Raw genomic sequence first — 15,826 nt, 5'->3', positions numbered from 1 at the left:
ACAGAAACAAGTCAGCACTGCAGAAATAAATGCAGTCCAGAAACAGGAACAAAGGCCTTTTTGAAGGATAATTTTCAAACAAGCTTGTCCCCCAGAAAACCATGCCAGAAGAGGAAGGACTCTTAGTGTCACATTGGGCCTCAGTCTCCAGCTAAAGACACAAACACTATTGACATCCCAACACCAAGAAAGCTCTTTATACAGCTTAGCATCACTTAGAAAAGGAAGAAATTATTGTGAATTGGTGTAAATTACCCTGAGAAAGATGAAAACATTCTGAAATGGTTTTGTCCTCCAGGATTTTTTTTCTTGTTGGGGGCAGGGGAAACACATCCATAAGCTTTTAATTAACCTGTTTAACTCAAAATGAGTTCTCTCAGGAGAAATATTTGAAACACATGAATACATGATTTGAAAAGCATGACTACAAGGTTACCTGAACCCCGGCCAAGCTAACAACCCCCTTAGAAGACCTCTCATTAAAAGTTTTCCCCTATAGAGTCACTATACAGTTTTGTAAGTAAGATATTTGTAGGGGAGACTGGAAGACAAAATTGCACCAAAATGCATCTTGAAGGTTGAACAACACTTGTAAAGATGAAAGCAAATGGGTTATTGCCAAAAAAAAAAAATGAAAAGAAGCTCAACATCAATAATTACTGGGGAAATGTGAATCAAAATTGTAATGAGATACCATCTCACACCCTTTGGGATAGCTACTATCTAAAAAAAAAAAAAAAAGTAACAGGTGTTGGCAAGGAGGTGGAGAAGCTGGGATCCTGCTGCCCTCTTGTTGGGAATGGAAAATGGTGCAGCTGCTACTGAGAACAGGATGATGACTTCTTTAAAAATTAAAAATAGAATTACCAGATGATCCAACAACTATTCTTCTGGTTCCGTAGCCCAAAGATTCTGTCAGGAGCTTAAAGAGATATTTGCACCTGCTAATTTCATGGTGTATTATTCACTGTAAGAGCTTGGAAGACACCTGCTTTTTCCCTTCTGGAGCCTCTGCTAATAGTACAGTGCCTTGGTACATAATTGGTGTTCATTAAATATTTCTTGAATGAGCTAAAGAAATGAATGAATGACAGCTGATAGGCAGTGTAACTATAGTCAAGAGTGTCATTTCGCTGTTAACTAGAAATTGCTGTTCTAAATAAGATTCATTAATCCTCATTAAAGAAGGATTTTTTTGCTTTTTATTCGTTTTATTTTCTTAAAATAATTATATCAAAGCACTGAATCACAAGACACATCCTGACTTCATTCATCCAGTTTCACATTCTGTATACTCAAACACTCCTTTTCCTCAATTCCTCATCTTTAAAGCTAAGGAAAGAAACCTCTCTTTCTAATTCCCAAAAGCATTATTTAAGGTTCATTTGAGAACGTATACCACAAGTGTCTTTGGAAGTTGTGAAGTACCACGTAGGAATCTTGGGTTTATATATTCATCCTGCTCTAGATTTGTTGTTGTTGTTAGTACATTTGCCTTTGCTTTTTATCAGGGGTTTAATTATTTCCAGGTGAGGCAGTGTGGGACCTAGCCAGAGGTGGCAGTTCCGCCCTAAGCAACATCCATTTGTAGGCCAGCACTGCCCTCTGGTGGAAATAGTATGGCAGGGCATATGTGGTTAACCACCCGGAATTGCCAGGAATGATGCTTATTGAAAGGTGTTAAAAGAAACCACTTATTGGCAGCCACCTGCACTATGCAGGTGCCTCTCTTTTTCTTTCTGTTCCTAATAAACCTGTCCCTTTAAAGCATAAAAAAGAGAAAGAAGCCACATATTTAAGTATTGCTTTAAACAAATGGCTTCTTCCCCTCTTCTGCCACAGAATATTCTTTTGGAAATATTTTCTCACATATGCACGTAGTAGGCCCATTACACCATCAACTTGTGTAATTATTATTACTTACAGTTAATAGGCACAGAAGAGGTTTGCAATTCTTTATATATTTCAATATTCTATTTCTTTGACATTTCAACTTCAATATTCAATATCTTAATCATTCAATAATTTCACTTTTCAAATATTTAAAATCCCCACATGTTGAGACTATTGATGGAAGTACATAAAGTAGGTATTCATATTATTATGGATCATGTAGAATAATTATTTATATGTAAAATATGCCCATGAAGCCAGAATCTCAAGGGCCATCTTTAAACACATGACAGTTCTCCCTGAATAAGTCTGGTGACACTGAGCAAACTGTTTAACATTCCTGGGGCCTCATCTTCCAAATAAAGGGAAAGAATTAGGTGATGTCTAAGACTCTGTGCTGCTCTGAAATGATCAAGAATAGATCAAGATGTGGTATGTTTACACAATGCAATACTACTCAGCGATCAAAAAGGTAAACTCATACTATTTGCAGCAACATGAACAGAGCTGGAAGGGATTATGCTAAGCAAAATAAGACAGACAGAAAAAGAAAACTAAAGGATGGTTTCATTGATAGGAGGAATATGGGGAAACCAAATAAAGGGTCAGGAAATAGGTAAAACTTGCAGGCAAACCACAAATTTGAGGCACAACACAGGGGAAGGGGATAGAGGAGTCAAAACAGGGTTGGGAAGAGCACAAGAGACTGTGGTGATGATTCAGGGGTGCTATGTCAGTGGGAATATTATGGGGACTACCCCTGAGAGGAGAAATCAAGTATTGTACAAAAATGAACAATGACATAAGAAAAAATAAATAAAATAAGAAATGCATTTAAAGGCCATTATCTGATGCCAGCTGAACAGACTTCAGACTGCTTGTGCCAACACAGTTCTAAAAGACACCCCCACAGAACCTGAAACCGATCCGGTCCCTCCCGTCCTTCCTTTTCCTGCCCTACCACCACCTTTACACACACTCCCTCCACAGCATCTAGAGGAGACTGCTCACGTCCTCTCTCCCCGCTCACCTCTTCTTTCTTAACCTCCTCAATCCCTTCCACACACATCCTGCTCCAGACATAATAACAATCATAAGCACAATCACCTTTGGTGTCTCAACAAATGTATGAGGTGGATACTCTACATCCACACTTTGACAACCACACACACCCTTTCGCAGGCCTCACCACAGAAGAGTCCACTGAAAAAGGATATTTTATGTATCACTAACCATTTAAAATGCCTTTCTCCTGGGCCTCCCCTGGAGGCGCAGCAGTTAAGCACAGGGCTGCAAAGCTGCCCACAGCTTCTGCAGCGCTGGTTCCATCCCTGGCCACTGGCAAGGGTCCCACATGGCGCGCAGACCTCTCCTGCTGCGCCCACTGCTCCCCTCAGCAGTGTACTTCGGTCCTTCTGCCTGTTCTGTTCCCCGCTCTGGCTCTGGTGAATTCTCTCACCCTTCCACGCTTCTGACTGTACCCAGTGCTTGTATAAATAAATAAATCTTTTTAAAAAATGCAAAAAATAATAAAATGCTTTTCTCCTGAATCAGCCCCATTTTCTCTTGGAAACAAATCACTCATTCCCTGTTTCCATTCCTGGCTCTCCCCCACCCATCTCTGCCCTCCCTTTTCTTCCCTTCCCATCTTCTCTCCAGCCTCTCTCTTGACCTTCCATTTCCCCACCCCATCTCCATCAGCACCTTGCTCCTTCCCCCCACTTCCCTGTGCACTTCTCTCCCCATTCCCTCACCCACACCCCCACTCCACTTCCACATACCTGATACACGAACTTCAAGAAAAGCTCAGTGTCTTCCTGCTCCGGGATTCGCAGTCTCCACTCATGTTATGGGATTCCCACTATCTGGAATCAATTTCCTAAGAGCCACCCCCAACCCCACCTTCTTCCTCCTTCTCCAAACTCAATCAATGATGGTACCTGCTCAGACTCTTCTTCCCTCTCTTTGTCTTCAGCCTTCATCCTCACCTGGCCCATTGTCCACACCTTGCAATTACGCTTTCTTTCTTTTTTTCATTTCAACCTGATCATTCTGCCCTCTGCTTTCTTTTTTAAAGATTTATTTATTTATACAAGAACTGGGGTACAGGCCAGAGGCGCAGGAGGGTGAGAGAATTCACCAGAGACAGAGCGGGGAGCAGAACAGGTAGAAGGACCAAAATACACTGCTGAAGGAACAGCGGGCAGGACAGGAGAGGTCTGCCACACCATGTGGGTATCTCCCTGGACAGCCAGAAATCTAACCCGCACTGCAGAGGCTGCGGACAGCTTCGCAGCACGGCATTCAACCCAGGGAGGCCCTATCCTCTGCTTTTTTACTTAGAATTCATTCCAAACTCCTTAGACTAGCACGGAACACTATGCTACATCTGGTCCTGACATTCATGCATTTAGCATTAAACACCAGCTATTGTAACTATGCATTCATTAAAGAATCAGTGATACTTATGTTATTGTTCTAGGTACTGAATAGATGTTATAATCACGGTAATACAGGGAAGTTGTCATATTTTTAATAACACATGTTTTTTGCTCTGATGGGATAAAACATATGTTTCTGTAGCTGATGGTTCTTTTTACACCTCTCTGATAATTAAGACCCTGCTGGAGCTGATGGTCCCCTAGCACAATCTTCCTTAACTTTTAAAAACTTTATAATACCCTGTGCCACATAATGATGCTATATGCCTAGGTCTAGATGAAAGTAAAGGATTACTCACTCAAAATTAGAAGTTAAAATAATGAACTTAATATAGAATGAACCCTATTATATTTAAGATAACAAATATCCCGAAGCAACAGTCAGAGATGTTAGACATCAATTTACACACACACATAAAAAAAAACCCACCCAATTATACATAATTTCATGCTAATCTGAATGATGCCCTTTTTCTTTTGGCATGCATCATTCAAATAGAAACACCCCCATAATTGCGTATAAAAGCCGAGCGAAATCTTTCCCACACGATATTCTGTTCTTTGCAGCCGAGCTGTCCCCAGGAAGGACGAACGTTTCTCAAGCGGCCATGTCTCTCCGATTTTCCAGCGGGTCCAGGCCTGTTTGCTTACGGCCTGGAACTGGCTCTGTCAGGCCATCCAGCGGCGGCGCGGGCAGCCCCCTGGTGGGAAATGGACTGTCCTGCGCCTTGGTCGGGGGCTTGGGCGGCGCTGCTGGTGGGAACCACACGGGCGGTGCCCTTGGGAATGCAGGCTGCGCTGGCTTTGCTGGCAGCGAGGGCGGCCTCCTGTCCGGCAACGAGAAAGTGACCATGCAGAACCTCAATGACCGCCTGGCCTCCTACCTGGACAACGTGCGCGCCCTGGAGGAGGCCAACGCCGAGCTGGAGAGAAAAATCAAGGGCTGGTATGAGAAATTCGGACCTGGATCTTGCCGTGGACTTGATCACGACTACAGCAGATACCACCTATCCATTGAAGATCTGAAGAGTAAGGTGAGAAATCCCAAATTTCAAACCTCAAAGTATTTTTTTCTTAAAGATTTATTTATTTATGTATGAAAGAGCTGGGGTGTAGGCCAGAGGTGGGGGGGTTGGAGGATTCACCGCAGTGGGGAGCAGACTAGGTGGAGCCACTGAAGTACACTGCTGAGGGGAGCAGCAGGTGAGATAGGAGAGGTCTGCTGTGCCATGTGGGTCACCTCCCTGGCTGGAGATGGAACTTGTGCTTCATAGTGCTGAGACTTAACCCCTTGTGCCACCAGGAGGCCCCTGAAACTTTAAAGTAATTAAAGCTAAGAATTACTTTCTTAGCAAAAGACATATAGCAACAACAGGAAATGCTTTATCTGTAATTTATATTGTATTGACTTATTTATTTTGGTAAATAATTCTTCCTATCAAAATAGGCACTTTTAGGCCTCCCCTGGTGGCGCAGGCGGTTGAGCGCAGCGCTGTGAAGCTGTCCGCAGCCTCTGCAGCGCCGGTTCGATCCCTGCCTGCTGGCAAGGGTCCCACATGGCGCAGCAGACCTCTCCTGTCTTGCCCGCTGCTCCCCTCAGCAGTGTATTTCAGTAGATCTGCCTGTTCTGTTCCCCCACTCTGTCTCTGGTGAATCCTCTCACCCTCCCATGCATCTGGCTTGTACCCCAGTTCTTGTACAAATAAATAAATAAATCTTTTTTTAAAAAAAAGGCACTTTTATTCATGAATATCAATGTAATTTAAATGTTGCTAGTTTTATTATTTTGAAATATAGTCACTGATAAAAATGTAGTCTATTCTAAAAGCTCTTATGAGCATATGAGAATAAAATCTTATTTATAATTTTTAAAAATTAAATTTTAGACATGTTGGTTGTTACTTAAGGAAGTATATTTCAAAAGCTCAATTGTGTAACATTTTTTTATTTCCCAAAAAAATAAGTTATGAGACTAATTTCTTGTGTTCTCCTTTTGATTTCTTGCAGATCATCTCTTCTACCACTGCTAATGCTAATGTCATTCTACAGATTGATAATGCCAGATTGGCCGCTGATGATTTCCGGCTAAAGTGAGTAGACAGAAAAAAATTCAAAAAAAAATTTTCCTATCTACTTGACGTGTGAAATAAAATTTCATTTTCAACCTAACTAGAATGAACAACTAGCTTATAGCTTGTAGTTGAAGGAAGTAATGCCTCCTATAACACTACACTTCATGCAAGCAGGTCATATTGCAATCAGCTACACTCATGATTTATATGTGTTTATTGTGTGTTTGTAATCTAAGAACAAAATATCACTGTATTTCTGTGCCAACCCAGAATAGTGCCATGCACAAGATAGATATTCCTAAATATTTGTCAAGTAAGTAATTTTTTAAAGATTTATTTATTTATTTATTTATTTATTTATTTATTTATTTATACAAGCACTGGGTACAGTCAGAAGCACAGGAGGGTGAGAGAATTCACCAGAGCCAGAGCGGGGAACGGAACAGGCAGACTGACAAAATACACTGCTGAGGGGAGCAGCGGGCACGGCAGGAGAGGTCTGTCGCAACATGTGGGACCCTCACCAGAGGCTGGGGATCGAACCGGCACTGCAGAGGCTGCAAGCAGTTTCTCAGCCCAGCGCTCAACAGCTGCGCCACCAGAGGAGGCCCTCAACTAAGTAATTTTAACTAAGATAAAATTCTGCAGTGGCATACTTTCACTTAATTGGCATATACTTTCACTGTAATGTTTATGCTAAAGAACTGCTGTTGATCCTGCACAGAACTGGGTGAGCAGAGTGGAAGCGGCTTTTTGGGTATATTTTTTGTAATATTTGGCGTCCTGGTTTAATTTCTAACTTTCAGTTTGAAGCAACAGAGGTTTTATTGCTCATATCTTGAAGTCGTCTAACTTGTTCTGAAATTCACTGAATGCCCCTCAAGGTATGAGAACGAGCTGGCCCTCCACCAGAACACAGAGGCAGACATCAACGGGCTGAGGCGGGTCCTGGATGAGCTGACCCTCTGCAGGACCGACCAAGAGCTGCAGTACGAGTCCCTGAGTGAGGAGATGACATATCTCAAGAAGAACCACGAGGAGGTAGGAGAAGCTTTCATTCTATTCAAATGGCAGCTCTGTACATTTTCCATATGGGGGCGGGGGGACAGAAGAGAGTGTTAAATTATAAGAGTAATTCAGCCTCATTACAGCAACTCAAACAATGCCAAGGGATTAAAGGAAGAAATTCCCTTCTCCCACTCTGCCTCTGTAATCTCATCCCCTGAGGTAATAAATATGAACAAGTTGACCTGTGTCCTTCCATTTTTCAGGCTGATATATTCCATCTTTTGGAAAATAAAGCATTGCTTTTCTATTAATACAACCATCTTTCCCCACACTAGATAGATCATTTCTCTGATTCAACAGGCACGTCTTAGGTTAGCCTTCTCACCAAAGACCCCCAACTAGGGAAGATGTCAGTGTTTTCCCCACTGCACAAGCCTGGATTTATTCTAATGTCAAAGCCTGCACAATAACAAGCTCACTGTTTGATACATAACACCAGACAAAGCCAACTTCCTTAAAAAAAAAAAAAAAGTATTGTCCCAGAGGAATTGCAGAAGTTTCCAAAATAATGAATGACAGATTTTCAGGAGCCACCCAATAATAGGAGTGTCCTATCATTGACTAAGACACCAAACCTCCTTACCCCAGTGAGAAAATTATGGGAGAGGGGAAAAGCACATTACAATAAAAATGTTAGAATGAAAGAGAAGTGAAAAGAGAGGACAGTCACAGAGCAGAGGACTGGAGGAGGAAGGCGACCAGAGAGTGTTAGCAAGAGAGCGGAAAAGCCTGAGTGTGAAACAAAAAAAGAAACCAGCTCGGAAGAGAAGTGATAAGGACCACAGTGAGCAGCCCAGCCAGCCTGCACCTTCAGGGTGGGGTCAGGATCACAGCTCACCGAGGCCCCTCTGAATGCACTGAGGCAGGGAACCAAGACCCACTCACATCTCTGCACCCCTGAGAGTGTCCTCTTTATCAAGCTCACCCATGACCAGTGTCCTGAAGGTAACACCAAGCAATTCAATTTCTAAGCTTTTGTAGCAACAAGAATTCTTCACATGGAATCTTATGCAAAACCTCAAAATATGGGCAAGGTAAATCTTTTGCTCTTGGTGGATACTGGAAAGTCGCTGATCACAGGACACAGAGAGATGGTGTAAGAAAACAGAGATACCCATCCATCAAAAGCAAAATGAAAAAGGCATGGCTCCCTAAAGAACTAAGTTCCATCATTCATAGGCTGATTTGTCCAGAAACCCATTCCCTGGCCAGGCAAGACAGCTGAGTGACCCCGGTAGGGCCCAGTGCAGCTGCTAAGCAGATGCTGTGGAGCCAGCATCCACCTTGTTCAGTATTAAGTATCTTGGGAGAGGTATGCTACCTCTCTGTGCCTGTTTTCTAATCTGTTAAATAAGTCCAGCAATAGTGCCTACCACATAAAAATGTTAGAAGAGTTGAATGTATGAATGCATAGAAACTGCCGAGAACGGGGTCTGACCTGTGACAAGCACTCGGTAATGGATTGCAGTTACCCTGAGATGCCAGTTCCAAGGAGGGTAGGGATGGTTATGTGCCCTTTCCACTGCTCTATTCCCATCAACAAGGGCTTTTCCTGGTATTAGTCACAATTGATGTGCTTGATAACACTCTGGCCTTTTTATCCCTTTCTTGATTAAAAGAATAAAATGCTTCTCCTAAGATGCTGTATACCGCCTTCGCTGAGGTGTCGGTTATAGTTGTTTTAATAACACGTCATTAAAAACACATAATTAAATAGATGGCTGGCATGATTACGGATCCAGCGAGTCTATCTGAAAAATCTTGAATGGGTTTCCCTTCTGGGGTGAGTCAACTGTTCTCTCGAGGTTAAGCCACGAACCTTGCACGATCAAGTACCTCTCTGAAAATTCTCCTCGGGCATTGGGTGAATACAAAGAGCCCCTGAGTCACACTCCTTTCCCTGCAGGAGATGAAGGCGCTGCAGTGCGCAGCGGGCGGCAACGTGAACGTGGAAATGAACGCGGCGCCCGGTGTGGACCTCACGGTGCTGCTCAACAACATGCGGGCCGAGTACGAAGACCTGGCAGAGCAGAACCGCAGGGACGCCGAGGCCTGGTTCAACGAGAAGGCGAGTCTTGCCACAAACAGCCCCGCAGCGCTGGGGGGTGCTCACAAAGCTAAGGTTTGCCTCTTGCCTCTCCCCAGAGCGCCTCGCTGCAGCAGCAGATCTCCGACGACGCTGGCGCAGCCACCTCGGCCCGCAACGAGCTGACCGAACTGAAGCGCGCCATGCAGACCCTGGAGATCGAGCTGCAGTCCCTGCTTGCCATGGTAGGTGACAGCGTGGGTAGCCCGGGCTTGGGGATTTGAAAAGTCTCTCTGAGCCCTGCCTTGCTTCCCGGTAAGTAGCTTTACTCACATATGCTTAAAAGAGCAGAAAGACAGACACACAGAAAGAGAGACAGAGTGTCTCCTCCTCACAAGACCTCTGAGGCTTCCGTCCAGGCTGGGCTCAGCGACCCTGGCTTGAAAATAGCTCAAGGTTCTCGAAGCATTTTGCTCCCCCTGAGCAGTCAGCGGCAGGCCTGTGTCCTGCTGCTGCGCCTGGCAGGGCCCGCGTGCCTGACATCTCCAAATAGTGATGCCAAGTGCACATCATCCCGCAGAGCGAAGCAGTGCGCACCTGCTCCCACAGAGCCCCCTCGTCAGCTTCATCCCCACGTGTCCCTCCCAGCATCCTCCATACCCAGCCGGTTCCTTCAGAGGTTACCATAGAGACCACCCAAGACTAAAACTGGCTGACCTTCTGGGGAGTCAGGTGGCAGTACTCAAAAGGCTTGATTTAGAAAGTCATGCACAGACATAGCCCCAGTTTCCCTGTCCCTGTAAGATGTTTCCTGCTCCCTAAGGTCACCCGATTGTGGCACAAAGAAAAAGGCAACAGGTATTGCACAAATGAGTCTATGAGTCAGGAAGGAAAAGATGATGGTTGTGATGGAGACACCCAAAAGAGTGAGCCCTCTTACCATGCACATCTCATGAGATTTGTTTTTCACCGCTGCCCAGTCCCCATCCAATCAGCCTGACCCTCTTCTCAGCCTTGTGGCCACTGCCGACTGGTACCTGGACCCTCCCTGCCACTGTGGATTCCTGGGGTGCTCCTCCCTTCCCATCCCCCTTTTCCCTGCAAGTAGAACCCGAGGACCTGGTCCTGCTGAGCACATGTCCTCCCTCCCATTCCCAAGCTGTGTCCAAGGAAATAAATCCCTGGGTCCCCAGGATGGAATTTTGTGCATTTTCACATAGAAGCAATGATGTTAGAAAGCAATATATGTATAATTTTCTAAGAGCATGCTTCCATGTGAAAATGTCTATGCCCACACTCATACACAGACATGTATACAGTGGAATTTCATAACATTTATGAGCATACTGGAAAACAAAGGAAAGAGCTCATTCTGTGCTGCCAGAAGTACTATAGTTTGGACTCAGGAAATAACCCAAAAAAAAAAAATTTAACAAACAACATAACTGAATTATAGACTCATGGTGACATTGAACTTAACTTTCATACCTAAGAATCATTTGGCGTAAGATGAACTCTGAGCTCCATCTTCCTAGGTTAGCACACAAATCATGTGTAAGCTGGGCACTGTCTAAATATATAAATATGTCATATGCTTTCTGTAGTATCCAAACTGCCCAGTTCCACCTGCCCTCCTTCCCCATCTATAGTCAACCTTTAGAAGGAAGGCTCTGAAATAGAGATCCCGCCCAACTGATTTAAGAGAGTATTAGTGATCTTTAATAAATATGTGGTGATATCATGGGGGAAATTAAAGTTCTGAGCAGCCAAGCACATGCCTCCCTGACACCTGGCCACTTGCTGCCTCGCCTTGCCCAGGTCATCCTGCCCACCTTCCCCCCTCTGCCCTAGAGAGGCCAGCACCACTTAGCCAGTCTGCCTGGCTAAGTCAGTGGTTCTTAGCCCATTAGACCCAGTATCCGCTTAATAAGATTAATATTTTATAACTTCTTCTTTAATCCTATTATGAAGGCAATACATAATCTACTTAGCCCTACACAGAACATCTTAAACCAAAATTTCTCCCAGACCTGCAATAACAAGGAAAGCTGAAAGTATTGTTAAATATATATATTTACAGTTAGGTCCAACCACCCCAAAACATGGACTGAAAGAGACAGAGACTTGTGCCTTCCTTTGATGAGTTTTATTTTAAGTTTTATTTTAAGTTTTATTTTAAGTAATCAGGATCAGGAGTTGCTCCACACAAGAAGGGAAATGGAGTGTAAGTGAGGGTGGCTGCACAGGTAAGAACTGATACCAGAAGTAGGACCGCTCAGATGTATTTTCATATGATAAGGGATGGAGGAAAATTGCTTTACCTGAAGTAGGGGTCACGTGATGGAGAAATTAGAGCCTATGGAAACAGCCGTGGGGCTGTATAACACTCAGAAGAGTGGTGCTGAAAAATGATCTGTGCCGAGTTATGAAATCTACGCGTCATCCTGAAATCCCACCCCCGCAACGGCATTCATTCTGTCTCAAGTGCTAAATAAAAGACCTTTGATGGACAATGGAGACTCGAGGAGGGACTAAATAAAGAAAGAACAGCACAAACGGCTGCTAAGGAACAGTGTGGGGTGGAGCTCTAGCCACAGAAGCAAAAGATTGGAAAGCAGAAAACCCCCAAATCAATGTGTCTTTTCAAAATGTCTGTTTTTCAATACTAATTTCTCATGGTGCTAAGCCCAAAAAAGTACTTTAACATATAGGTTGGTCTTAATAGGAAATATTACCTCAATATTATGACACTTGAGACACTCAGCAGTCTGTGGGAAAAGCATCATTACCTCATGTCAGGTCATCCAGGGTGTCTGCCCCCCATCTAGTAAACGCCTCTCTCTTCCTCTTCCTCTTGCCACCTGCCTTTGTTGTGACAAGCCCCTCACATTGTCAGAACTCACCTAGGGGGCAGCACTGGTCTCCACATAATCCTCAGAGTGGCTTCATCCCTTGCTCTGGCATCTTCTGCGTCCCTAGAAACACTCCCTGGAGTGCTCCCTGACCGAGACCGAAGGCAACTACTGTGCTCAGATTGCCCAGATCCAGGCCCAGATCACGGCCCTGGAGGAGCAGCTGCACCAGGTCAGAACTGAGACCGAGGGCCAGAAGCTAGAGTATGAGCAGCTGCTGGACATCAAGGTCCACCTGGAAAAGGAAATCGAGACCTACTGCCGCCTGATAGATGGAGATGGAAAGTAAGTAACACCATCTGAAAATCCAGCTTTTACCTCTTCCAAACCACAACCAGAAGCTGCCCGTTAGCCTTCTGAACCTGCAGGCCTTTTCTTTTTCATTCCACTGCAGAAAAGCATGTCCATCTCCTGCCTCTGCAGTCACCTGCTCCGTGACTTGTACATCACAGGGGCATCATCATCTGCCTTGAATGACCCCAGCTGTCCTTGCAGAAGCCAGTGTTTGTTGTCCATGTTAATCCCCATGTTTCAGCATTCTCCCGGCCACACCCCCAGGCATTATCTAGCTTCCAATTCATGCCTAATATCATCTCTGTTTCTCTGAAACAAGCATACTCTTGAAAAACTCCCTGAAGCTTGACATTCTTGAGTTTTAAAAAAAATCAAACAGAAATAACATTGTTTTTGTTTTTTTTTATTTTAATTAATTTTATTTTTATATTCCCCATACAATTGCAACCCCCTTATTTTGACCCCAATCCCTCCCCTCCCGCCCTCTACCCACCATAGAGTGTCTCTGGTTCATAGTTTTTATACCCTCTCTTTAGATAACGTTTAATTATTTTCAGTTCCGGCACACAAATATTTTAACATTTCCTCTCTAGAGAATGAAGATCTGTTTCTGGCATATAAAGTTCACCTGAGTTCATGTTCATCTCTTGATTCAGTGATGGTTTCTTGTTCTTGCCTGATAAATAGAAGTAATAGAGACTAAACTGGACTTTATTTTTTTTTATTTTAGCAGCTCATGCTCCAAGGGCTTTGGGTCAGGAGGCTCAGGAAATTCATCTAAAGGTAATAAAATCGAGTTCTGTTTCTGTTGCAGCAAATACTTTCACATTAATGGCAATCAAATGTGATAGCAACAGGCTATATTTAAATAATCTTAACTAAAGTGCTCTGGACTTAAGGCATTATTCTATCTAAACCAACATACTTATGATATATTTGTGAGTAAACTATGCTTACTCACAAATACATAAAATGTTTAAAACAGCACAGGAATTCTTTGTCATGTAGTCTTTCAGGTTGAATATGTATATTCACTAATGTTTTGTTTCTAGAATTATCCAAAACCACACTGGTAAAGACAGTGGTTGAAGAAATAGATCAACGTGGCAAAGTTCTTTCCTCAAGGGTTCACTCCATTGAAGAGAAGACATCGAAAATGACCAACGGCAAGGCAGAACAGAGGGTTCCTTTCTAGCTATCATTTTTGAGAAAAGCACTTGGGGAAAGATCCCATGTGACTGCATAATTCTGAATAGCAGGGAAGATAATAAAAGTATTTCCTACCTTTACAAATAACTTTCTTACACATAACTTTTACAGGATGCTGGGTGTTTGTTTTCAAATAAATTTAAAAAATTGATGTGCACTCTTTTCCATTTACTTGTGACTAATAAATAATTATTTGTGATTCTTTTTTCCTATGTTAATTCATGGGAGACATTTGTGGGATATATTGTCTTTGCTTTTCACTCTAGTCTTAAACAGTAAGCAAAATCATATGACATTTAAATATCAAACATTCACCAAACATCATCTTCAATTCTCACCACTTTGGTGTGTGCAAATAAACTGGACAAGTTCAGAATTATCTCTTCAAATTGAAAGTTTCCACCACTAGATGGCACATTCCCAGTATTTTGCCTATGAGCCTACAAAGTCAAAAACTCTTCTGGAGACTTGGATCAATCCAGAATACCATTGCCTTCATGAACAGGATAATCTCTAGAAAGATCCAGAGAAATAAACCTCATGCTCATTACTTTTTTCCTAGAACAGAGATGGGCAAATCTTTTCTGGGAAGGGCCTTACAGACACTAAGGTCTCTTATTTCAACTGCTCAACTGAACAATTACAGCAGAAAGTAGCCATGCTACTTTGCCATACTACAGCAGAAAGTAGCCATAGACAATAGATCAACAAGTGAGCTTGGCTGTGTCTCAGTAAAACTTTACTTACGGCCACTGAAATTCAAATTTTTAATGATTCTAATGTGTCCTACAATATTTTTCTTCTTCTGATTTTATTCAACCACATAAAATGTGAAAACCATTCTTAGCACATGAGATATATGAAAACAGAGAGCAGACCAGATTTAACCCACCAACACTTGTTCTAAAACTTCAAATCTCATCAAATTGATGAGCATTATGTTTACTATGTATTTCTATGTTTCTGAATCAAAACAGACAGTGGGGATTTCAAACAAGCGTTAACTTCTCACTAAGAGAGCAGTGCTCATATTTCTCTCAAATATGACCTGATACTAATGATCAGATTAGATCAGATCTAATCTCCAGGGAAGTGAGAAATTCTACCTAATAACTCAGCAGTCTGGTGGGATTTCAAAGGATAGGCTATTTAAAAGACCTTGAACCAAGACTTATCAAATAAAGCAAATACTAGAAATTCATGAGGAAATAGCTTCCCAAATGTACAACATACAAGGCCAACTACATAGGTTACAAGACTCAATGAATATATACAGTTCTTTATTCAAACATCAGGGGGAAAGTATCATTAAAGCACTAAAATATGTTTTTTTTCCTGCCTTCTGCAGTCAAACTCTCAACTCATCATGGTTTTTTTTTTTTTTTAAAGATTTATCTTTATTTATTTATTTTATTTATTTATACAAGCACTGGGTACAGTCAGAAGCGCGGGAGGGCGAGAGAATTCACCAGAGTCAGAGCGGGGAGCAGAGCAGGCAGAAGGACCAAAGCACACTGCTGAGGGGAGCAGCGGGCGGCAGGAGAGGTCTGCGCGCCATGCGGGACCCTCCTCCAGTGGCCGGGAAGCAGCCGGGTATCGAACCGGCGCTGCAGAGGCTGCAGGCAGCTTCGCAACCCAGCACTCAACCGCTGCGCCACCGGGGAGGCCCTCAACTCATCATGGTTTTGTGTGTGTGTGTGTGTGTGTGTGTGTGTGTTGGGTGGCGGGGTGGGGGGGCTCTTGCCATTTAATGTCATTCTAAGTCAGTATAAATTAAAATAAATTATTGGTATAAATTTTCCCCTTCATTTTATATTGTACAATGCCAGGTTCAAATCCCAATATAAGAACATTTGACTTATGCAGAATCAGAAAATCACACAATTCATATTTTGTAGCTTATATGTGTGC

General features: G+C 43.0%; 1 protein-coding gene across 1 annotated transcript; it reads left to right on the top strand.

The window, feature by feature from the left end:
* Window positions 1-4,942: 4,942 nt before the first annotated feature.
* Window positions 4,943-13,901, top strand: LOC119231155 (keratin, type I cytoskeletal 28). Its single transcript, XM_037492823.1, has 8 exons — window positions 4,943-5,368; window positions 6,342-6,424; window positions 7,291-7,447; window positions 9,381-9,542; window positions 9,620-9,745; window positions 12,480-12,697; window positions 13,440-13,489; window positions 13,759-13,901. The coding sequence occupies exons 1-8, from the start codon at window positions 4,943-4,945 to the stop codon at window positions 13,899-13,901; spliced, it is 1,365 nt and encodes a 454-aa protein (XP_037348720.1).
* Window positions 13,902-15,826: the final 1,925 nt, after the last annotated feature.

Source organism: Talpa occidentalis, unplaced genomic scaffold (genome assembly GCF_014898055.3).
Source record: "Talpa occidentalis isolate TD23 unplaced genomic scaffold, MPIMG_talOcc4v2.1 talOcc4.7, whole genome shotgun sequence".
Lineage (NCBI taxonomy): Eukaryota > Metazoa > Chordata > Mammalia > Eulipotyphla > Talpidae > Talpa > Talpa occidentalis.
This window is presented reverse-complemented; position numbering and strand designations above follow the sequence as displayed.